The sequence below is a fragment of the Benincasa hispida genome, chromosome 4 (assembly GCF_009727055.1).
Source record: "Benincasa hispida cultivar B227 chromosome 4, ASM972705v1, whole genome shotgun sequence".
Taxonomy (NCBI): Eukaryota; Viridiplantae; Streptophyta; class Magnoliopsida; order Cucurbitales; family Cucurbitaceae; genus Benincasa; species Benincasa hispida.
In genome coordinates this window covers 54,128,782-54,153,709 of record NC_052352.1, presented here as the reverse complement: position 1 = coordinate 54,153,709, position 24,928 = coordinate 54,128,782, and the positions used below count along the sequence as shown (strand labels likewise).

Here is a 24,928-nt window from a genome sequence, read left to right as displayed (position 1 = left end):
GCTGGATCCGAAGTCCTTAAAATGTATTTTGCTTGGTTATTCCCGTGTCCAAAAAGGGTATCGGTGTTATTGTCCTAGTCTAAATAAATATTTTGTCTCTCCTGATATCACGTTTTTTGAACATACCCCATTTTTTTCAACACCGTCTTTCTCTTCGAATAAGAGTCAAGGGGAGCATAAGGAATTAGAGGATGATTTCCTTGTCTACACAGTTATTTCTCCTTCTGATCCTCTTCCTGATTCATCTCTACCTATGGCTACCTCTACTCTTCCACCATTAAAGTCTATACTCGACGACAACTTCCTTCAGTTCCATGCCCTGTACCAAAGTCTTCTTCGTCATTGGATCCAGAAACGAGTGATGATCTTCCCATTGCTCTTCGTAAAGGTAAACGTACATGTGCTCATCCTATTTCTTCTTTTGTTTCATACAAACGATTTGTCGCCTTCCACATGTTCATTCATTGCATCCTTAGAGTCTGTATTCATCCCGAAAACTGTTCGTGAGGCTTTGTCTCATCTTGGTTGGTGTACCGCAATGGTGGAGAAGATGACTGCCTTAGATGATAATTGTACTTGGGATTCAGTTTGCAGGAGAGAAGGCTATCGGTTGCAAATAGGTGTTTGCAGTTAAAGTCAATCCTGACGGTTCTATTGCTCGGTTAAAAGCACGCCTCGTAGCGAATGGCTATGCACAAATTTATGGCGTTGACTATGCAGATACTTTTTCTCCTGTAACAAAAATGGCATCTGAGAGGTGGTTTATTTCATTAGCTTCAATCAATCATTGGCCTTTACATCAGCTTGATATTAAAAATGCATTTCTTCATGGTGATCTTCAAGAAGAGGTGTATATGGAGCAACCACCAGGGTTTGTTGCTCAGGGGGAGAATGGAACGGTGTATCGCCTTCGTAAATCCTTGTATGCATTAAAGCAAACCCCACGAGCTTGGTTTGGTAAATTTAGTCAAGTGATTGAAAGCTTTGGAATGCGGAAGAGAAGATCAGATCATTCAGTCTTTTTTAAGAGATCTGAGGGTGGTGTCATCTTGTTAGTCGTATATGTGGATGATATTGTGATTACTGGTGATGATACTTTAGGTATCCAATCTCTAAAGACCTTTCTTCATAGTCAATTCCATACAAAAGATTTGGGCATGTTGAAATACTTCTTAGGAATTGAGGTAATAAGAAGCAAGAAAGGAATTCTATTATCACAAAGAAAATATGTACTTGACTTGTTGACTGAAACAGGAAAGCTAGGGGCTAAGCCATGTAGTACCCCAATGATGCCCAACTTACAGCTCACAAAAGATGGAGAATTGCTGAAAGATCCTGAAAGATATTAGAGGTTAATGGGAAAACTTAATTATCTTACAGTGACTCGACCGGACATAGCCTATTCAATGAGTATTGTGAGTCAGTACATGTCATGCTCTACAGTTGATCATTGGGCTGCATTGGAACAGATTCTTTGTTATTTGAAAGCTACTCCTGGGCATGGTTTATTATATAAGGATTATGGTCATACTAATATTGAATGTTTCTCAGACATCAATTGGACAGAATCTAAAGAAGACAGAAGATCAACCTCAGGGTATTGTGTTTTTGTTGGTGGTAATTTGATTTCTTGGAAGAGTAAGAAGCAAAATGTGGTGTCACGTTCAAGTGCAGAATCAGAATATAGAGCAATGGCACAATTTGTGTGTGTATTAATTTGGATATATGAACTTCTTGTTGAGTTGGGATTTGAAATCACCACATCGACAAAGTTGTGGTGTGATAATCAAGCAGCACTTCATATTGCGTTTAATCCAGTATTTCATGAAAGGACTAAACATATTGAAGTTGATTGCCATTTTGTACGTGAGAAAATTCAACAAGGGTTGGTATCTACAGGATATGTGAAGACTGTGAGAAAATTAGGAGATATCTTCACGAAAGCACTGGATAAAAGACGTATAGATTATCTATGTAACAAGTTGGGCATGATTAACATATATGCTCCAACTTGAGGGGGAGTGTTATAATTCTATAGTTAGGGTTTTCCATTCTTGTAAATATTTTGTGATATTTTTCTTTTCTATACTTTGTACACTTGTATATATTCATATCTTTGGTGAATGAATAGAGCATTATGATTCTTTCTCAAACCTAAGAGTTTTTACAGTCAGTAAACATTTGTTATCTTAATTGTTAAAGCTCTTTTGTCTAAGATTTGGTTTGAATGCAATCAAAGGGTTTTTCATAATAAATCACTTCTTTGGCTTGCTCATTTTGATTCAGCTCATCTTCTGCCTTCTTTTAGTTCATGAAAAAGTATAACAAGGCTCTTTCTTATGGATATGGGAAGACTAGAGAAGTTAGGAAATATCTTCACAAAGGCATAAAAATGGAGCACTTCTAGACTATCACTAACAAATTGGTTGAAAAGTATATTCTCAAAGTTAATATGTAAAAATTTCTCTTTAGGCATTTCACTCGCGGCAAAGTCCTATTCTTTTCCCACGAGCACGTCAATTGTTTTGTAACTGGTCTAACATGCGGAGGAACCACTCCAGAGTTTCAAGGCTACCAACTTAACTTTCTTGTCTTCCAATGTGCTCATATTATCAAAGACACTGCTCGTTCCTTTTTACCTCATTTCGTACACAGCAGCCACTTGGTGCAAATTGGACGTCTTTTTTTGTAACTCTTTCCATGAGATTTGTGCTGATTGAATAGGATTTTTGTAACCTCATTTAGCTTTTTGTCTTAGAAAAAATGATAGCGATACAAAATGTCCACCTGACCCCTCTGCCCAAACCCTACAACTATAACAAAATTCCTGCTTACTAGAGTTACTAAACTTGCACGTTTTTCTTTCAGCATTTGTAAAATGAATGAGGTTGATGACCCAATAGTCAACTTCCTCCTTATTGGATAATTTGTTACCAATAATATAATTCAACACTACGAAGCTGAAAATTATTTTTTTCTCAAAGTAGCAAGTAAGACAAAAACAAAATATTAACATCCAAACACACAGAATGACACAAGACATGTAAAGGAGTACCTGAAGGTATCGGTTTGGAGGTGAATGTCCAATTGCTCTTCTATAGACACACGATATATCGTATCGTTTAAATGAAGATTTCTAAATAGAAAATCAACAGATCAATTCATGTTCTACAAAAGTACGATTTTAAGTTTACAAACATAGAGGATGCATGGAAAAAAAATAAAATAAAATAAGTAATGACCAAAAAGAAATACAGATCCTATGGATAGTTACATAAAGAAGTATGAGGCAATCTTCAGAGTCTTCTTTTTCAAAGAAAAAATGAAGCTAGACTAATGCTCAAAACAAGTATAAACTTCAGCGGACAATAAAACAATAAATCAAAATTACCAAGAAACTATAGAAGCATTCCAGCTTGACTATCTCAGTTAATCATGGGACTCTTATCACTACTTTTCATTTATTCTTCAATTGTCCAAAATACTAATTAAAGAAAATAAATGTGATTGCTATGCACCAAATTCCTTTCTTCAACGCTAACTAACTAAGAAGCACAGACACAGATACGGATACATGATACGGATACGAAACGATACAGTGATACGTTAATTTCTAAAAAACTAAGATACGGATGCGTTGAAGATACATTATATATATATACACCTGTCTCTTATATTTGTGTGTGTGTGTGATTGTTGAGCAACTAGAGTAGACGGTAGGAAAGAAGTAGAAGATGAAGATTGAAGAAGGAAGTTGAGGATGGTGGTGTGAAACTTGATTTAAATAGTGAGAGAGAAGGGAAGAATGAAGATTTAATTACGTTTCGGGTTTTTTCTCAATTTTTTATGTTTTTATCATTTTAATTTATTTTGTTTTGGATTGCTCAATTTAAGTGGACTTTTATGTTTGGAAGTGATTTTAAAATGGTTGAAATCACTTTTGTTATTTTCAAAATCACCGTGAAACATGTTTAATCCTTCAAAACTAATTTTAATGATATGAAAATTGCATTTAAAAGTGTAAAATTGAAAACTAAGTTAATTTTAAGTAATTAAAAGTGTGTTTTCGAGTGATTTTAAAAATGAAAAAAGTGATTTTTGATGATTTTAAAATCACCCATAAACACGCATTAAAATAAAATGGGTTGTGGATTGGGCTTTTTAAGTGGTTGGGCTTAAATTTGAAAAAAAAAATGACCCACGTATCCCTTCACGTATCTGGAAGCAGATACGCGTATCTGAAAATTAAAAATAAAAATAAAAAAATCAGATACTTCAAATCACGTATCTACCACGTATCTGGACGTATCCGTATCATATCTGTATCTGATACCGATTCTCTGCACAATTAGAAGTATCTATGTTTCCTAGCTAACTAATAACTCATGAATTAAAAAGAGCCTCAAGAACTGCAATAGGGAGAAAAAACCATATTAGCTACTAGGCTTAAAAAATTAGATACGAAAGTAGTTTAATATCATATAAGTTTAATATCCTATAACTTTAATATCATATAACTTGGTAGGAATTTTATATAAATATATTAAAAAAAAATTGAAATTAGACATGGAAGCAAATTTTTTTCCTCTTTTAACAAAGCACTTTGTGGCTTCTCTTTGGTTGCCTTTGTTTGTTTATTATTGTCTCGTATTGTCTTTGTACTTTTTTCCTTGTATCCTTGAAAAATAATAAAATTAAATTAAAACTAAAAAAAAAAAAAAGTAATAATAATAATCCTTGAAATATACAAGAGTACAAGAGGACCAAGAAGATACATCAAGAAATCTCCCTTGCAATTGTTCAAGTCAATTCATCCATTGAATTTTTGTCTAAAGGGCAAGCATGATCATTCTAAAGCTACTAGTTGAGTTGGCATCATCTTCTCAAACTAATCTTTGTAGGATTAATGAAGTCGAATCCTTGATTTCAGATTTTGGGTTTGAAAGGAACCAATAATTTTATGACAAGTCCGGAGTTTGGATGGACAGTTTTGATTTTGCCTTCTTCAAGACTTTGCAATGGTTCTACTGCTCGCTTTCAATGTTTTTCAACCATTTTTTCCTTGTAATATTTGTATATTTTGGGATCACGATATTTTTTACTTTCTTTACCATACTTTTCTTTCACTCCAACGAGTTTGTTTCCTCGAAATATTTTTGTAGTTTTTCATTATATTAATTAGAGGTTCATATCTTATTCAAAAAATTAACAAATGCATAAATCAAATTAAAAAAGTACATTAATTTTATAAAAAGTAATGAAAATAATAAGATAATAGAAAAGAAAAAGAAGAGGAGGAGGAGAGAGACGCAGCAGATACCTGACTGGAGACAAGCCAATTAAGAAAAGGTAAACGCAGCTCATGACATAGTTCAAGTATATCTCCTCCGTGGCTCAAAAGTTTGACCGTGTTCCTTCAAGAGTTGTTTGAAAAAGATCAGCCAAATCAAATATGTAAGAAGCAAACTAAGACGCTTTAAAAAGTACTAACAGTTCGATTAAACATAAAACCTATTGATTTGCGTAGAGCCGTCCAACAAATACATGGAACTTATTTCCAAATGCTTTGCACAATGCAGCCTGAACATCTCCCTTGTGGCGTCAATAACATGATCACGAACTTCAGTGCCCAAATCGGTGTACTGGATAGGGGCAGTACCACAATCATGTCTGTCATCTTTCATCACTAATGTCTCTTCATCGAAAATAGCATTAACAACTCTGTCATATATACTTGAGTCCTCCGATGATTTCATTGTCCGTAGAATGTCTGGACATGAAGGAAAACTGCTCAGTCAAGCTCGCCAATCAATACTCAAATAAAAAAGAAACTAAAAAGATATACTTTCTTTTATGCATATTTAAATACTGAAACTTATTTTTTCAAGATTTAAGAGAAGCAAAGAACTCTTCATCGATATGAAGATTAAAGAAAAATCTTTTAGGTTCTTTCTTTGTGTAAATATATCCCTTGCACAAATTATATCTTTTGGAAAGACAGATACCTTTTATCTAATTCTTTTGAAAAGATGGATAGCTTTTAACTTTCTCATGATTATATCTTTTGGAATTCAGTACCCAACAATTTTAAGTGTTTTAAAGAACAGAAATCTATCCTTATTAGCAAAGTGGGTCGGAGGCACAAGTTAAAATACTTCCATCTATCCAAATTCTTTTGAAGTTTATCGATGATAGGCTGCTGAAAAAAAAAACACCTTTCTTGGATAACCTCCAAGAGGGAGCCCAAAATATATAAATGGTAGAGATTCCAATTTGCAATTCAAGTGAGAAGCTGTGGCCAGCAATCTATCTTCCTCAATATTCACTCCACACAATGCAGATTTTTCCCAATTAACATTCTGGCCTGAGCACCATTCAAATAACTTGATGATTTTAATAAGAGAATTCAACATATCATCATCATCTTTACAAAACAGCTGTGAATAATCAGCATATTGGAGAATGGAGATATGACTTTGTTCTTTCCGACTATCAACCTTTAAGGAGCGTTTGGGACAAGGAGTTGGTTATTATAGTCTTAAGTTATTATGGTTGGGTTATAATATTTTATGTTTGGGTTGTAGATTATTTTAATTTGGGTTATAATAATATGTGTTTAAGGTATAAATTATTTTAGTTTGAGAAGGAAATAGTAAACACTATAGCAAAGAACAAAAAAAAAAAAAAAAAAAAAACCTAAAATAGTAAAAACTGTAGCAAATAGTAAATAAGTAGCAAGTGGAGATTTTGAAATAGTGTTGATTGTAGTGTAACTAATCGGGAAATACAAAATAGTACTTCTTGTAGCAAGAGGTGGTTATTATAGTCTTAGGACAATCATTGCCCCAAACACAACCTTAAAGACCCTTTCTCGTGAATGAGTCCAACAAAAATGCTTCACAATTCACTAACCAAAAGGAAAAGGAAGGGAGAGAGGGGATCCCCTCGCATAATGCTCCTCAAAGCGGTTATTTTTCCACGTGGTCTACCGTTGATGAAGACGGAAAATTTTGGGTCTCTAATCCATTGGATCCACTTCGCATCAAATCCTTTTAAAATCAGCACATTTTCCAAGAAATCTCAATCAACTCTATCAAAGGCCTTTTCCAAATCAAGTTTCAAAATCCATCTTTTCTTCTTTTTAGCTCTATATTCCTCCACAACTTCATTAGCTATAAGGACTGGATCTAGAATTTGCCTACTATTATAGTTCTATTGTTAAGATTTTCCATTATTGTAAATATCTTATTATATTTTCCTTTCCTATGCTTTCCTTCTTTGGTCACTCTTGTACACTTGAATATATTCATACCTTTGGTGAATGGAATAGAGTATTCTGATTCTCTCTCAAATCTAAGAGTTTTATGTGGTATCGGAGCAATCTTAAAAAAAAAAAAAAATTAGGGTTTTGTGAACCTTAGGGTTTGACAATTTAGAACCCGTTTATGTTACATCTAGGGCTTTGTGGAGGGGTGAGTTTATACTTTTGCTCACCGCCACTGTCTTCGGTTTGTTCGCCGCCGTTACCTGCCACTACTGTCAGCCGTCGCCACTGCCGCCAGAAAAAGGGAGGGTCGTTTTTGTTCACTATTTTTCAACACTGCCCAATCCATCGAGGAACCCAGCCGCCGATCTACAAAACCCCAAAGTCCGACATCCATCTATCCAGCATGTGAGGCTCACGCGCCGCCTTTTTCCTTTTGTTGTCGATCGCATGTGCCGCCGGTTCCGATTCGTTTTCTGTGGGTTTCCTCGGTTTTGTTGACTCTCCTTGGTGGTGTGTTTGTTTAGGCTATATACTCACTGTTTGTGGTTCATTGAAAGGGAAAAAAAACATCTCTTCGATAAATTAAGGTTTGCTTCTCTTCTATCTGGTGTTTCTTTTTTGAGGTAATGGTTGATAAGATACCAGCAGTCATGTCTGAGATAGTTCCTATAGTGTCAAAAGTAACTGAACACAAGTTGAATGGATCCAATTACTATTCATGGAGATCAACTGTTTGCCACTTTATTAGGAGCATTGAGATGGATGATCACATCACGTAAAAGCCACCGATTAATGCTACTAAAAAGAATTAGTGGTGGGACAATTCAAGAATGCTTCTACAAATCAAGAATTCTATTGACCGTGAAATCGTACTAATCACTGCGAATGAATCAAGGAACTATTGGAATATTTGGATTTTCAGTGTAAGACTCTATATCAATCTGATCAAGGAGAAAAATCTCTTACAAGCTACTTTATGGAGGTAAAAAATACATGTGCGGAAATGCTTTGATGCCAATTAGCACGGATCCAAAAGTTCTAATGGCTTAATGTAAAAAGTTGTTTATCATGAGTTTTTTAGTCAGTCTTGCACCTAAATATGAGATGGCCAAAAATTAAGTGTTGTCAAGCTCAAACATCTCATCATTGGAAGAAGCTTATACTCAAATACTTCATATAGAGAAGCCACAAGCAATTATGTCATCTGATTCTAGCAGTGTTTTGATTAGGTGCACAAATGATTATAGAGGTAATAAGGGGGTTGAATCAAATAGCTCCAAGGTCAACCTAATAACCAAATATCAAATTCAGGAGGTGTTATTTGCTATTACTATCGTGAACCTGTCCATACGAAACGTGAATGCAGAAGATTCATGAATAAGGGTAAGAAGGTGTCATTTGCACATGTCACTTCTACTCTTGATAATCTTGACAATTCAATTACGATTTCTGTAGAGGAGTTTGCTAAATTTCAACAGTATCAAGAGTCATTGACGGCATCATCTTCTACTCCCATTACGGCCATCACAAAGACAGGTAACATCTCTAAATGCCTTCTTTCTTCCACGTTGAAATGGGTCATTGACTCCGGCGCTACAGACCATATGACAGGTAACCCCAGTTTATTCTCTAACATTTGTACATCTACCTCTTCACCTAATGTCACTATAGCTAATGGAACCTCCACACCTATTTTAGGATCAGGAACCGTCCATCTTACTGAATCAATTTCTTTGTCATCAGCTTTAAATTTACCACATTTCTCTTTTAATTTGATTTCAATCAGTAAATTCACTCGTGATCTTCATTGTTGTGTCTCGTTTTTTTCCTAGTTATTGCTTATTTCAAGATCTTATGACGAAGCAGACTATTGGTGAAGGGCGTGAATTTGGAGGTCTTTACAACTTTGAACCACAAAGACCTACAGTCATCTCATGCTCTAGCGTGTTGTCTCCCTTTGAAGAGCATTGTCGTTTGGATCATCTGTCTATCTCTGTGTTGAAGAGTCTTCGTCCACAACTTCAACATTTGTCTTCTTTAGATTGTGAGTCATGTTAGTTTGCTAAATTTCATCGTTTGAGTTTGTATCCTCAAGTCGATAAACGAGCTAGTGCTCCTTTTGAATTAGTCCATTATGATAGTTGGAGTTCATGTCTTATTGAGTCCAAAGGGAGGGTTTAGGTATTTTGTTACATTTTCCGATGACTATTCTCGTGTTACGTGGTTATATTTAATGAAACATCGTTCTGAGTTACTTTCTCATTCTCGTAATTTCCATGCTGAAACTCGAACTAAGTTTAGTGGTGTTCTTAAAATCTTACGAAGCGATAATGCTAAGAAATATTTCTCTCATGCAATCAAGTCTTATTTAGATGCCCATGACATTCTTCATCAATCTTCTTGTGTTGATACTCCATCTTAAAATGGGGTTATAGAATGAAAGAATCGTCATCTCCTTGAGACAGCCAAAGCCTTGATGTTTCAGATGCATATTTCAAAATCCTTTTGGGTTGATGTTGTTCCCATAGCTTGTTTCTAAATAAATCGCATGCCCTCTTCCATTCTTAAGAGTGAGATACCTTTTCGTACTTTATGCCCCAAACAACATTTATTTCCCATTCCACCCAAAATATTTGGTTGTACATGCTTTGTTCGAGATGTTCGGCCTCAACATACCAAGTTGGATCCAAAGTCTTTAAAATGTATTTTCCTTGGTTATTCTCGTGTTCAAAAGGGGTATCGGAGTTATTGTCCTAGTCTAAATAAATATCTTGTCTCTCTTGATGCCACATTTTTTTAACATTCCTCATTTTTTTTCATCGTCATCTTTCTCTTCGAATAAGAGTCAAGGGGAGCATAAGGAATTAGAGGATGATTTCCTTGTCTACACAATTGTTTCCCCTTCTATTCCTTTTCCTAATTCATCTCTACCTGTGGCTACCTCTACTTTCCACCCATCGTTAATGTCTATACTCAACGACAACCTCCTTCTGTTCCATGCCCTGTACCAAAGGCTTCTTCATCTCCATCAGTTCCATGCCCTGTACCAGAGGCTTCTTCATCTCCTTTAGTTCCATGCCCTGTACCAGAGGCTTCTCTGTCTCCTTCAGTTTCATGCCTTGTACCAGAGTCTTTTTCGTCATTGGATCCAGAAACAAGTGATGATATTCCTATTGCTCTTTGTAAAGGTAAACATAAGTGTGCTCATCCTATTTCTTCTTTTGTTTCATATAACCATTTGTCATCTTCCACATGTTCATTCATTGCATCCTTAGAGTCTGTATCCATCCTTAAAACTGTTCATGAAGCTTTGTCTCATCTTGGTTGGTATGCCACAATGGTGGAGATGACTGCCTTAGATGGTAATTGTACTTGGGATTTAGTTTCTCTCCCTGCAGGAAAGAAGGCTATCGGTTGCAAATGGGCATTTGCGGTTAAAGTCAATTCTTATGATTTTGTTGCTCGGTTAAAAGCACGACTTGTAGCGAAAGGCTACGCACAAACTTATGGCGTTGACTATACTAATACATTTAATCCCATAGCAAAAATGGTATCTGTCAGGTTTATTTCATTAGCTTCAATCAATCATTGGCCTTTACATCCGCTTGATATTAAAAATGCATTTCTTCATGGTGATCTTCAAGAAGAAGTGTATACAGAGCAAATAACAGGGTTTGTTGCTCAGAGAGAGAATGGAACGATGAGTCTCCTTCGTAAATCTTTTTATGAGTTAAAGCAGAGTCTGTGGCTTTGGTTTGGTAAATTTAGTCAAGTGATTGAAAGCTTTGGAATGCGGAAGAGCACGTTAGATCATTTGGTCTTTTTGAAGAGATCTGAGGGTGGTGCCATCTTGTTAGTCATATATGTTTATGATATTGTGATTCCTGGTGATGATGCCTTAGGTATCCAGTCCCTAAAGGCCTTTCTAGTCAATTCTATACAAAAGATTTGGGCATGTTGAAATGTTTCTTAGGAATTAAGGTAATAAGAAGCAAGAAAGGAATGCTATTATCACAGAGAAAATAAGTACTTGACTTTGACTGAAACAAGGAATCTACGGGCTAAGCCATGTAGTACCCAAATGAAACCCAACTTACAGTTCACAAAAGATGGAGAATTGTTGAAAGATCTTGAAAGATATTAGAGGTTAATGGGAAAACTTAATTATCTTACAGTGACTCGACCGGACATAGCCTATTCAATGAGTATTGTGAGTCAGTACATGTCATGGCCTACAGTTGATCATTGAGCTGCTTTGGGACAGATTCTATGTTGTCTGAAGGCTGCTCCCAACCGTGGTTTATTATATAAGGATAATGGTTATACTAATATTGAATATTTCTAATACGCCGATTGGGCAGGATCTATAGAAGACAGAAGATCAACTTCAGGATAGTGTGTTTTTGTTGGTGGTAATTTGATTTCTTGGAAGAGTAAGAAGCAAAATGTGGTGTCACGTTCAAGCAAAATGTGGTGTCATGTTCAAGTGTGGAATCAGAATATAGAGCAATGGAAAAGTCTATGTGAATTGATTTGGATATATTAACTTCTTGTTGAGTTGGGATTTGAAATCACCACACCGACAAAGTTGTCGTGTGATAATCAAGCAGCATTTCATATCGCGTCTAATCCAGTATTTCATGAAATGACTAAACATATTGAAGTTGAATGCCATTTTGTACGTGAGAAAATTCAATAAGATTTGGTATCTACAGGATATGTGAAGATTGGAGAACAATTAGGAGATATCTTCGTGAAAGCATTGAATGGAAAATATATAGATTACCTATGTAACAAGTTGGACATGATTAACATATATGCTCCAACATGAGGGGGAGTGTTATAGTTCTATTGTAAATATCTTGTTATATTTTCCTTTTCTATGCTTTCCTTCTTTGATCACTCTTGTACACTTGTATATATTTAGATCTTTGGTAAATGGAATAGAGTATTCTGATTCTCTCTTAAACCTAAGAGTTTTACACCTACCACCAATAAAGGCACTTTGAGAGTGAGAAATGAGGCTAGACATTATCTTTTTTAATCTCTCTGCTAAAACCTTCCCAACAATTTTGTAAACTTAGGTTTTGAGACTAAGCCAAAATCCTTTACAAAGACGCAAAATCGTTTTTCTGAATCAAGCATATGAAATTCTCCTTGATACATGCATTTAATTTTCCATCTTCAAAGAACTCAAAAAGCTTGAAAATCGGCCTTCTGAAAAATCAAGCATATGAAATTCTCCTTCATACTTAGGGATTTATTTCTCCCCTTTTATTTTGTAATACTTCACATCATCGATGAAATATAAGTATTTAAAAAAATAAAAAAATAAAAATAGAAGAAGAGAAGGCTCCTCTCATAGATTAAAGGTCTTTTTTATGAGGATCACAAATCCAAGAGAAGATAGAGCATAGTATAAACTCTACCCTAGTCTTACAATAGTAGTCTCTTTCTTACAATAAGAAACAACCTACGAAAACAATGGACATTGTCAACCTTCTCTTTCTCTGCTTGGAAAATTCATTGCAATCTAGGGAGAAGAGATATTCGTGTTTGGAAACCTAGCTTGTCTTAAGAGTACAGATGTAAGTCCTTTCTTTGTTTAGTTAATCCTTCTCCTTTCCGTTGCTTAGTATACACCTCGTTTTGAAATGTGAAAATCCCCAAGAAGGTTAAGTGTTTTGTTTGGCAAGTCATCCACGAAAGGCTTAACACCTTGGACAAGTTGTCGAGGAGGGTGCCCAACTTGTTGGGATTGTTGGGTTGCATCCTCTACAAGAGGGTGGTTGATGATCCATTTCATATTCTTTTGGGGTTGTGATTCTGTGTACATAACCCAAATCAATCTTTTAGGCGTTTGATATAGACTTAGCCAAGCATATGGGTTGCAAAAAAATGATCGAGGAACTCCTTCATCCTCCCTCATGGTAGGAACCCTTTTGTGACAAGTTGGTATATGTGCCATTTTGTAAGGTCTTTGGAGGTGAGAGGAAGAATATAATTGTGCAACCACTCGAGAAATCTCCAAGCGATATTTGGTCCTTCCTAAGATTCTATGCATCCTTATGAGCTTTTGTTACTAATCTCTTTCGTAATTATCCACTAGATCATATTTCTTTTCATTGGAGGCCCTTTTTCAAGGGACTTCTTATTTTTTTATGCCCTTGTATTCTTTCCTTTCTTTTCTCAATGAAAGCTTAATTATTCATTAAAAAAACAAATTCATAATGAAAAGCTAAAAAGATGTTCAAGGGAAACAAACCCCAAAAGGAAGTGAAAGAAAACTGCAAAGGAATCTTTCTTCCTTTATATTATTTTTTTTTTTATCAGGAAAAATTATGCCTTTGGTCTTTTAAGGATTTATTTAGGTTGCAATTGTGTCCTGGGTTTTCTAACCGAACAAAGGATTGCATTTGGTAGCATTTTTGGTCCTTCTGCCAGTTTATCTATTAATTACTAAAAACTGACGTAGCACTGATTTTTTATTATACAAATATTTTTTTTCTAATTTTTTAATTAATGAACTTCAGAATATATTCATTTTTCCCCTTTTTTTCTCCTCTTTCTATCTCTCTCCCCTTCTTTATCCCTCTCCCTTCCATCTTCTTCCCTTCTTCCATTCAGAGCAGCTGCCATCGTGTTGGACTGTAATTTTTGTCCTGTCTGTTCCAACCTTTCTTCTTCTTCTTCACTTTCCACAGGAGAGGAAGGGGAAAGAGCAGAAGAAAGATTGGAGCAGAAAGGAGGAGAAAAAGAATATTGTCGTGGCAATGCTCTGAGTGGAAGAAGAGAAAAGATGGAAGGAGTGGGAGAAAGAAAGAGGAGAAGAAAGAAGAAGGCCTCCTTTTAAACTTTGGTTTGAATTAATTTGAGGTCACATTTGAGTATACAAAAGACTTCAAACTACACAACAGAATAAACAACTTACTATCTAACAATTGGTACTCCATTCTTGGAGGAAAGGCATTCTGGAGAAGTTCCAAGGCTGAAGGACGGTCAGATGGACTCTGAGACATTAAACGTCGTAACAAGGATGCTTGTTCAGAAAATTCGGCAACCCAAGCAGTTGGAAGTTCTCCTTTCTGCTTCAAATCAGATAGAACAAGATGTCTTTCCATCGCAGTCCCAAAAGGGTGCCAGAGTTCAAAAAACACAATCCCTAAGCTGTACATATCAGCCTGTAATCCACGAGGACTCAACATCAACCAACCATATCCAGATACATGAAAATATAATTGCCAACAGATTGAAACCACATCCTGTGCAAAGTAAACCTAAGCAGAAACTTACTTTTTCATCAATCTTCGGCCATCCTTGTTCAATTTCAGGTGCTGTATAAAAATAAGTCCCAACTTGACCAGTACCATCAATTGAAACTCCCGTTGTATCTAGAGGAACACCTATATCCTGATCCAATTGCTCCAGCTTCAAGAACTTAGCTGCAAAAAACAGGGACAAGATAGTGACCGTACGTCAGCATGACAATACCAACCTGATGACTTTTTCATTACAACTTGAGTTCGTCAAACAATGGTTCCTACAGTTCTAATCGATGTTCACATAGCTAGCAATATGGTGCCAAACACATGAAACAGATAAAGATGACTTCAGATCATAAGATCTTCTGGGAAACCATGATTGCTCTACACTCTAGAAAGAATAAAAATGTTTTTAAGAGACGAAAACAATACAAAAGAATAAAAAACTTGTTCGCAATAAGTTTTGAACATCAATCCTTGTCCTAACCCATTTCACTATGACTAAAAGCAGTAAAGCCTACTCCAGAATCTGATACTGACCTGTGACTTAAGACTTTTGGTTGTAAACGAGGTAGATGGCTTTCCACTTATTTAGGCCTGACTTTGGGGGGAGCTTTAATTCTGGCAGCTTTTGGCAACCAGTTATTGAGAGAATAAAACCCAAATTTCATAATTGGAAATATGCTGTTATTTTTAAGGGTGGTAGGAATACTTAATCAGGCTACTCATTCTAGTATGCCTACTTATTATTTGTCCCTGTTTACTGCTCCCAGTGTTGTTCTCAAGCATTTGGATAAGTTGATTCGTGATTTTTTTTTTTTTTTGGGGGGGGTGGGGTGGGTTGTGGTTCTCGTGGTGATAGTGGTATGCACAATGTTAATTGGAAGATCACTCAATGTCCTCAATTGTTGTGGTATCCTTTCCACTATTTTCCCTTGACTTTTTCATCTTGCTTTCCATCCTGATATAATGAAAAGAGTCTATCACTTCCTTGTTCCGATAATATTTTTTATTTTCTTGCTTCTTTATTGGTGAGATAAAAACAAATCAAATTTCCCACATCCTTTAAAAATTACCACATCACCATTACCACCTAATTTTTTGTTAGTCAATTAACGGTCAACTTTGACTTACGGACCATACAGAACTACTTTTCAAACCTTAGGGATTAAAGTGTATGTTTTGAAACTTGAAGGACCAAATAGACATCTATCCCAAACCTCGGGGACCAAAAAAGTATTTTACCTTTTTCTTAACAAGAAATGGGAAGATTATAAAATGAGAAAAACTAGTGCCAAAAAATATAAAGTTCCACAAGGTTCTTTAGAATGGAGCAAATTCAAGTCTTGCAACTGCTATGAACCAATTTCTCATCCCGTAATCTTTGTGTTTCCTCGGTACAAATAGGTAGTTATCCTCCCGCCTTCTCTTTGTAATAATCCATCTCCATAAATTATCGATTCTGAAACCTCTAATCACATGACTAGTTCATCTCATCTCTTTGATACATATTCTATTTCCTATGAAAATAAAAAATAATAATAATTAGAACTGTTGATGGTAGTTAACGAAAGGAACCATTAAATTGACTGATACACTTTCTTTACAATATGTTCTTCATGTTCCTAAATTAGCCTGTAACATTTTATTTTTCAGTAAACTTTGTCACTCTAATACTCAGTTTGCAGATTTAATTTGTTCTATAAAAGAAAGAATACTAAAATCTAGTCCTCCTACCTAATTTCCAGCATTCTGTATTTAAGAACCCAAGCTCCAAAGTTCAGTTTATTAGAGGCATTCCAAGCTGTCTTTCTTCAGATGATTTTTCTCTTAAGCATGTCTCAGACGATGCTTGTACAGCTAGTGTAAGCAGAGAGAGTCTGAATGCCATAAGTTGGAGACAATTCATGAGGAGGCTGATTCAAAGATGCTTTTCGGGGAAGATATTGCAAATTTGTTTCAGAAAGCAGTAGAAACAAAGATTGAGTCTTCCAACCTTTTTCAAGTCGTTGTTGGGGCCGGTTTGTCCTTGAATATTAATATTCAGTGGGTGTTTTGTGAGGATTTCAAAGAAAATGTTAGCCAGATTTTGGTTGGCCCTTCTTTTTTTTTTTTTCTTTTGGAAAGAGACTAATGCTCAAATTACACAAAGACTTACAAATAGACTAAAAGATCCAAGAGATCCAAGCAAGCATAACTAAAAATCAGCGGGCGTACCTGGCCATCTTAACTAGATTGACACCGTCTTAGCGCTCTCATCACACCCCGAAACTAAGGGACGTCTTTAATCATACTATACAACTCAAAACAGTACAACAAGGACTTAAGATAAGACGTAATACATGAAAACACACTTAAGCTATAGAGATAAAAGCATTCCAGTTAAGACAAATATCCTGGATGGAATAATCTTCAAAGAGCTTGGATTGAGAACACCAAGAGGATGCAAGGAGCCGAGCTGAATTGAAGCGATCTGACCAAACTATGGCTTTACTGTGAAAAACTTTTTAATTGTGCTTAAGCCAAATTTCAGAAACCATAGCTTTAACAGCATTTGACCATAGTATTTGGGCTTTAGATGAGAGAGAAGGTCCTCTCAATACTTGGGAAACATTATTGCAAAACAAATGGGGTTGGCCTTTCTTTAAAGCCAAAGTCTTAGTTATGGTCAAATGCGACCAAAGCAATCAAATTTGATTTGAAAGAAATCAGTCTTCCAAGACAAATCATTGGCATGTTTGGATCATTTGTAAATTGCTAGGATTAATGTTTCTTACCAGTTCTCTCTTTCCAAGTCTTTTGCTGAATTTTCTATTCAAGATTCATGTTTAAATTTTTTGTCTTCCTAGCTTAGTCTTTTTATTTAGGATGATGATGTTTCCTTGCATATGTATTTCTTGATGTACTTACGAGCCAAATGCTCCATAAGGTTAAGCTTTCGAAATCATTAATCAAATACGGCATGTTAGGTTAACAATTACTCTGAAAATCTCCAAGGGAAGGCCTAAAAAGACCTTCGTTCTGATTCTGTGGCTTTCCTTCTCTAACAAGGCAATCTTTGTTTTAGACAAGCCCAAGTAATAGTGTAATACATAAATTAACTTAAGAATCCTCTACTATTACCTCCCACAGATGACATTAATTGTGGCAAACAACTACAAAGAGAACTAGCATACTCCTATAATTACTTCCAACTACCTAACTAAGAATATATGACAATCTGGAAAATGTGCCAACAAAAAAAAAATGAGAACTAGCATACTCCTTCAATTAAAAGTTTTTTTTTCCGTTAAAAAAAAGAGACCAAAGGCCATTAATACTACTAATCGTTTGCAGCGTCGTATGCGTATATGTCTCTTTCTCCATCTTGGTGTCATACGTGTCACAAGCATGTTGAATCATCAATTCGTCTATTTTTTCACTGTTCTTTTGCTACCGGTATTTGGAACCTTCTCTTGCCTCTTTTTAGTTGGTATTTCACTTGTCTTCATGATATTTCTGATGCTTTGGCCTCAGTGTTAGTAGGACATCCTTTTGGTGGAACTAAGAAGGTCATTTGGTTGGCTTTTATCCGTGCTTTCCTTTGGTGCTTATGGGGTGAAAGGAACAGACGACTTTTTCATGATACATGTTTTTCTTCTGCTCGGTTTTTTGAGTTAGTTTTGTCTACTGCTTTTTCTTGGTGTAAATTAAAGCACCCTTTCATTCATTTCAGTTTATCTTTCTTAGTAAGTAATCGACAATCTCTATTGTAGTTCTTCGGGGTCGTCTCCTTATAAATATCAATAAAAGTTCCTTTTATAACAACAACAAAAAAAAGGGGAGGCCAAAAGAAAAAAAAGTTGTTGGATCCTTGAAAAATCTGGGAACTTTTGGGTTAAATCTTCCAGCAAAGCGTTATACTCCACCATCCTTCTTTTGGATCATGGCTTAAGGATAACTCTAGGCTATCCCTCTTTTCTCAAGTTCAATGAAGTTTTTCCGTTACATATCACCAAAACAAAGCAAAACAAGAAAAAACAAAAAAAACAAAAAAAAACAAAAAAAAAACAAAAGAGAGAGAATGAATTAAATAAAATATTGGAATAAGTTAAGAGAATGGAATTGCATCTGCTTTTCCTTTGAAATTTGTTTTAGCCACATGATATCTTTTTAATTTTTCATCATCAACAATTCCAACTACCCACACAAGAGACCAGAATAATAAGTCTTGTGCAAGAATGTGCATGTCTCAAGCTGGCCTCCGTGCAAATGGGCCATGTCACTTTTCTACCAGATAAGTCTCATAAGGAAAAAGTAAGCTCGCAGTCAGAAAAATAAAGGCATAGAAAGCTAACATTGCATTAAAGGACATAAATCATACCAAGACCAAAATCCCCGATTTTGATATCATTGCGGGCATCAAAGAAAATGTTACTTGGAGTTAAATCTCGATGAATGATCCCTTGTCCATGTATATGTGCCAGACCTTCCACAATTTGATGGAATAAATGCCATGCCAATTCTTTATCAAAATGAGTATATGATTCAAAAACCTGGCGAAGAGTCCTTCAAACAATAAAAAGGAGCAAGACAACAGTGTGGATAAAAATTCAATGCCAGTAAATCCATTTTGAATAATCCAACAAATAGTTTTTGACTAGCAATACGGTGAACACAGTTACAACAAAAGAAAAAAGAAGCAAGCAAGAGACATCGATTAATAAAGAACCAAACCTATAAACTAAACTTGGTCAAAATCCGCATTTACGTTAACCTTTTGAGTCTCAATCATATTGAGCTTACTATGAATTGAATTAAAATCCCTTCACATACTGAAAGAAAAAGCACTCAACCAGGACCATTGTATAGTAGATGCAAAAGAAGAAGAGGTTGCAAAACTAAAGAAAAATTCTACCTAGGGCAATATTCCATTTGGATATAGAGATATGTTGATTCCATCTTATTCTCATGTTCTGTATCTGTTGCACTCGCACCTTTATAGCTGAAAGTAGAACTCAATGGCGTCACCGAACCCCAAGCCGCCTCTCCATAAGAATCAGAAACACCACTTTCATACCATGCCTGAAAGGTTTGAATATTAATTTTATATGGATCTATACTTGGGAAAGAACTTCAGGGAGGATGCCTTTTCAACTAATTCGTAAAAGTACATAGTTTATCAACTGTATCATGGAAAAGGAAAGCCTTCTCTAGCCTCTAAATGAAGGACAAAAATCAACTACTCTTGTGGGATTAATAATTGAATATTTAACTCAGTGCCATCTAAATGTGCATTCTATGCTAAACATTTTTTCAAATAGATGAAACACACTATCTACAAACGGTACCATTAACCTCCATTTCCAAAAGTGTGTAGCAGTGAAGGGCAGAAGTAGAAATATAGTTATGAATATGATCTAGGAAAGTGAGTCAAGTTAGTTATGGTGGTTTTATCTTTTATATATTGTATTTTGGTATCTATACATTGTGTCTTATATTTTGAGTGATCTAGGATATTTTGGGAGAGAAGGCTGATCCTGATCATCAATCTAAGTTGTAGATTTCATATTATATAAGGGATTCGGGATTCTTATCAGATACTCTCCCAGAAAATATAATGAATTTCTCAAAGCAGTGGAAGCACTAAATATTGTCTCAAGGCACTTCTTGTAATATGAAAAGAAACTTTTAGAACACTTGTTACCTGATAGTACCGAACAACATGTTGATGTTGTAAACGGGAAAGAGTGGCCACCTCCCTAATACCTCAACAAAATAAATCCGTGAACATACTTCACAAGGTATCAAACTGCGAATTAAAGTTGTGAATAAAGTATGAAAAGAATATAAAAGCAACATTTCTATTGTGCAAGGCTAATATGGTGATTGCTTTAACATAGTAAGAGAAGGCCACTCCAGCCTATGTGTTCCTATTGCAATCCGAGAATATAGATAATTACTAATTTGTTTCAGTGGGTGTGCCATCTCCCTCACAATTATATGAAAATTAGCATTTAATAAACTCGCAAAGGGATCTTCTAGAACATCTATCTTCAAAAGTATGCACATGATGAGCTCCTTAACTAACCTTAGACCTTTTTTTAAAAAAAGGAAACGATTCATTGTATTAATAAATAGAGAGGAGCTCTAAGTACAAGAGAGTTATACAAAGAGCAAAGCGAGAATACAAGTGCTTGTAAAAGGATCAGGAGATGCACCCGAACGTCTCAACTAGGTTGACACTCCCTTAGCACCCTCAACATCTCCAATTCTAACCCATAACTGGGAGATAAGAGAACAAGATTACAAAAAGAGGACAGAGCCTAAAGAGACAATAAAAGTGAAAAACTAAGGATAAAGCCAAAACAGTGGTGGCTTTGTTATGGAAAATTCTTTGATTTCTTTCAAACCAAAGGTCTACCAATAAGGCTTTTACAACATTACACCATAACAAACGGATGGATTTGTGGGAGATGGGGCCGGCAAGGAGCTGAAACACGTTACTTTTGAAATCATTGCACAAGGTCCATGGAAGATTGAAAAAACACAGCAGTATATTCCAGCACCAATTTGAGTAAGGGCATGTAAAGAAAAGGTGAAGGGAGTCCTCACTATGATGTAGGTAGAGTGGGCAAACTGTGGGGGAAAGGGAGGATGTTGGTTGCTTTCTCTGAAGGACTTCAGCTACATTCAGCTGACCGAAAATTGGAGTATGGAGACTTGAACTTACTCTTTGCCTACTAAAAACCCTTCAATGATGCCGGATTGGTTGAGTTTGGAGATTAATGCACTCAAAACTTCGCTGACTAGAAGATAAAGAAAAGGGGAGAGATGATCACCTTGTCTAAGCCCTCTTGAAGCGGCCACTCTTCCCCTTGGTCTCCCATTAATGAAGACCGAGTAAAGTGGGTTTTTGACACATCCCAAGATCCATTCTATCCATTTCTAATTGAAGTTCTTGGCCCAAAGCACTTTTTCTAGAAAATCCAAATCAACTCGGTCAAAATCTTTCTCCATATCAAGTTTAAGTATCCAACCCTTCTTCTTTTTTGCTCTATACTCTTCCACCGCTTCATTGGCTGGCTATAAGTATGGGATCCAAAATTTTCCTTCCTTCTATAAAAGCACATTGGAATGGAGCAATGATGTCGGACATAACCCCTTTCAATCTCTCGGCTAACATCTTAGCAATGACTTTGTAGATTAATGAGGTTAAGCTAATGGGTCTATAATCGCTTATCTTGATTGCTACTTTCTTCTTTTGAATTAAGCAAATGAAATTCTCTCTTATACACGCATTGATCTTACCATTCTTGTAGAAGTCATTAAAAGTATCTTGGAAGCTTGTCTTGAGAAATATAGACCAAAACTTTAGCAAAAATTCAGTGGTGAAGCCATCGGGGCCTGGGGCTTTACTTTTTCCAAGGGTTTTTATAGCTGAGAGGATTTCTGTGGCTGAAAAATTACTTTGCAGTAGAAGATTCTGATTTGAGCTTACACAAGGCCAATCTAGGTTTAAAAGAAGGTGCCTCTGCCCTGGAGTTTTTAGGTAAAGGTTGCTGTAATAGTTGAGTATTAGGTTTTCAATTTTTGCACTCGACTTTGTTGGGATCCCTTGTTCATCAACTAGGCTAAGAATCTATGGAAGAAGCATGTGTTCTCATCTCCATGCTTAAGCCAGTTTAGTTTACTCTTCTGCAATAGGTTAATTTCTTCCAACCTATATAAGGCCATTAGTTCTAATTTTGAAGAAGACCAAGCTACATAATCAGTGCTGGACAGTGGGGAATTCTCAACAAGTGTACCCCAATTTTCTATTTCTGCTGGCAACCTCTCCTCTTTCTGTTTTAACTCTTCCTTATTGCTGAGATGCCACTGTTTTACTGCTGTTTTCACATCTTTCAGTTTCTGATTTAGTACAAACCTAGCCCAAATGTGTACTTTGTTGTCAAACCATGCTTTCTCTATAANAAGGGAGGTGCCTCTGCCCCGGAGATTTTAGGTAAAGGTTGCTGTAAAAGTTGAGTATTAGGTTTTCAATTTCTGCACTCGACTTTGTTGGGATCCCTTGTTCATCAACTAACTCATTTATAAAATTTCTCCTCTTTTTTGCTGCTAAGAATCTGTGGAAAAAGCTTGTGTTCTCATCTCCTTGCTTAAGCCAGTTTAATTTACTCTTCAGCAATAGATTAATTTCTTCTAACCTATATAAGGCCATTAGTTCTGATTTTTAAGAAGACCAAGTTGCATAATTAGTGCTGGACAGTGGGGAATTCTCAGCAAGTGTACCCCATTTTTCTATTTCTGCTAGCAACCTCTCCTCTTTCTGTTTTAACTCTTCCTTATTGCTGAGATGCCACTGTTTTACTGCTGTTTTCACATCTTTCAGTTTCTGATTTAATACAAAACCAGCCCAACCATGTGCTTGGCTGTCAAGCCATGCTTTCTCTATAATTTGGATGCAATCTTTGTTGAGTAGCCAACTATTGCAAAACCTGAACGGCGAAGGACCCCAATTGAATGATCCAGCTTCTAATAAAATTGGGTAGTGGTCTGAAAAAATCCAGGCTTGTCTATTGGTTCTAGAATTTTCAAATAACTCAAGCCAACCTTTTGATATGAAGAAGCGGTCTAGTAAGGATCTTGAAACAGTGATGTCTTCCCTTGACCATGTAAACTTCCCATTACTCAACCGGATTTCTAAGAGTTTTGCTTGCTCAATGAAGTAATTAAACTTTCTCATGCCTCTAGTGCTTCTACCCAAGGGAAGTCTTTCGTGTGCCTATCTTGTGATATTAAAATCGCCACCCATACACCATGCGTCTTCACAATAAGCTATCAAGGACAGAAGTTCTTCCCACACAATTTTTCTTTCTTTATAATCGGTTGGCCCATATACATTAGTGACCCAACAAGTCTTTTTACAATTAGTGTTGCATTTAATTGAGAGAGAGTAACCACCTTTGAGGACTTCTATTACTGATTATTTAATCAACAAATTTTCAAAATAATTCATTTAATTTATAGATATTTTTTAAAAGGAAAAACCAAAAGGTGAACTAGGGAACCAGATACCTGCAAAATTTAGGAGGGATATTATGGACACGGGGAAGGGGATGGAGAATACATTCTTGCCCCAGCCGGTGAACATCCCCTATTTATAAAGACAAAAACTCTATTTTACTGGATTCATATGAAGGCTAAACACAATGCAAAAGAGATCTGAAACTTTACTTCAGGATTCAGTTGGGTCTAATTATCAGAGTAGGGAATTTTAGATGCAATCTTATTAATGCCTAAAGTCTTGACAAAGGAGTCCATTCTTACGTTCATCAGGGCATTCACACTTTATCTACAATTACAATGAAGTTACCTCACATCATAGCAAGCAACCAAAGAAACTCACAGTTCACAAGTTAGATTCAAAGCAGGTTTCATTTATCTGTAAACTAACAGAGGAAATTTAGAGAACATCTGATTATGGTTTGTTCGTTTATTTTGTTTTGGAAATGATGAGAGTGCTAAGAGAGTGTCAATATAGTTGAGATGTCCGAGTACACTTCCCGATCCTTAGGTTCTAGTGTTCTATGTATCTCTCTTATGTACTTTTAACATTAGTCTCATTTTATTATTTCAATAAAGTGACTTGTTTCCTTTTTCAAAAAAAGTTTCTTTATTGCATTTTATTTTCCTTTTTATTGTTGAAGTAAAGGTAAAAGAAAGGAGAAAAAAAAAAAAAAAGAAAAGAAAAGAAAAGAAAAAGAAGAAACCAGCCAAAAACAGTGAACTAACCTTTTAATGGATGATAAGATGTTCAAATTGTTTGATAGCTTGATGATATTGTGTTAGGCCACCAGTGATATTTACTTATGAGAGGAGGGGTAAAAAGGGAAAAGAGTTAGTTAGGAGTGGGGAGATGTCCTCCAGTGGGACCACATATGGTCAGGTGCTAGTTGTTTGTGTGAGGGAGGGTGTTATCTGGTTTTTCATGTTTAAAGTGGAATCTTCTATCGAGAGTGGGAGGAAGATCGGTTGTAATATTTTCTGGTTTACCTTGAATTTAATAAGAATAAATACTTGATTCCTATCATATTGTAACTTCTCTCTCAGAAAATCTTCAAGTGCCAACTTCTCTTTTTTGGTTGCAAGTTGTAACCATTGTATTGACCACCTGAAACCAGGCGCTTTTCACATATCAATCATCTCTTGGAAATCCAAGAGCTGGGAATCCACTAGTTTCTTGTACTTAAGAGTAGGTAGTCTTCCTGTGAACTGTGACTTAGTTATGCTTGCCTTATTCATCCTGTCATTCAACCTCTTCAGCTGTTTGAGCTGGAGGGTGGTGTCAAGGTCTAAGGTTAGTTAAAACATGCTCTCCCCTCTCCTCCTTTTCTCCCTTCCCCAGTGCCCCCATGCC

General features: G+C 35.9%; 1 protein-coding gene across 5 annotated transcripts in view; it reads right to left on the bottom strand.

Moving 5' to 3' along the window:
* Positions 1–24,928, bottom strand: part of LOC120075710 (eIF-2-alpha kinase GCN2) — an 89,111-nt gene that overhangs the window by 31,651 nt on the left and 32,532 nt on the right. For 4 of the 5 annotated variants that reach the window (XR_005481388.1, XM_039029329.1, XM_039029331.1 and 1 more), the window contains 8 exons: positions 20,216–20,270; positions 19,427–19,593; positions 18,893–19,077; positions 14,561–14,709; positions 14,199–14,448; positions 5,512–5,770; positions 5,321–5,414; positions 3,056–3,136 (listed from right to left, as the gene is read on the bottom strand). Coding sequence is in view for 4 of the 5 variants with exons in the window: in XM_039029329.1 (XP_038885257.1) it covers positions 3,056–3,136; positions 5,321–5,414; positions 5,512–5,770; positions 14,199–14,448; positions 14,561–14,709; positions 18,893–19,077; positions 19,427–19,593; positions 20,216–20,270 (1,240 nt within the window). In the remaining variant the exon portion in view is untranslated. The remainder of the gene's footprint in view (positions 1–3,055; positions 3,137–5,320; positions 5,415–5,511; positions 5,771–14,198; positions 14,449–14,560; positions 14,710–18,892; positions 19,078–19,426; positions 19,594–20,215; positions 20,271–24,928) is intronic. The other variant, XM_039029330.1, reaches the window with a different exon arrangement.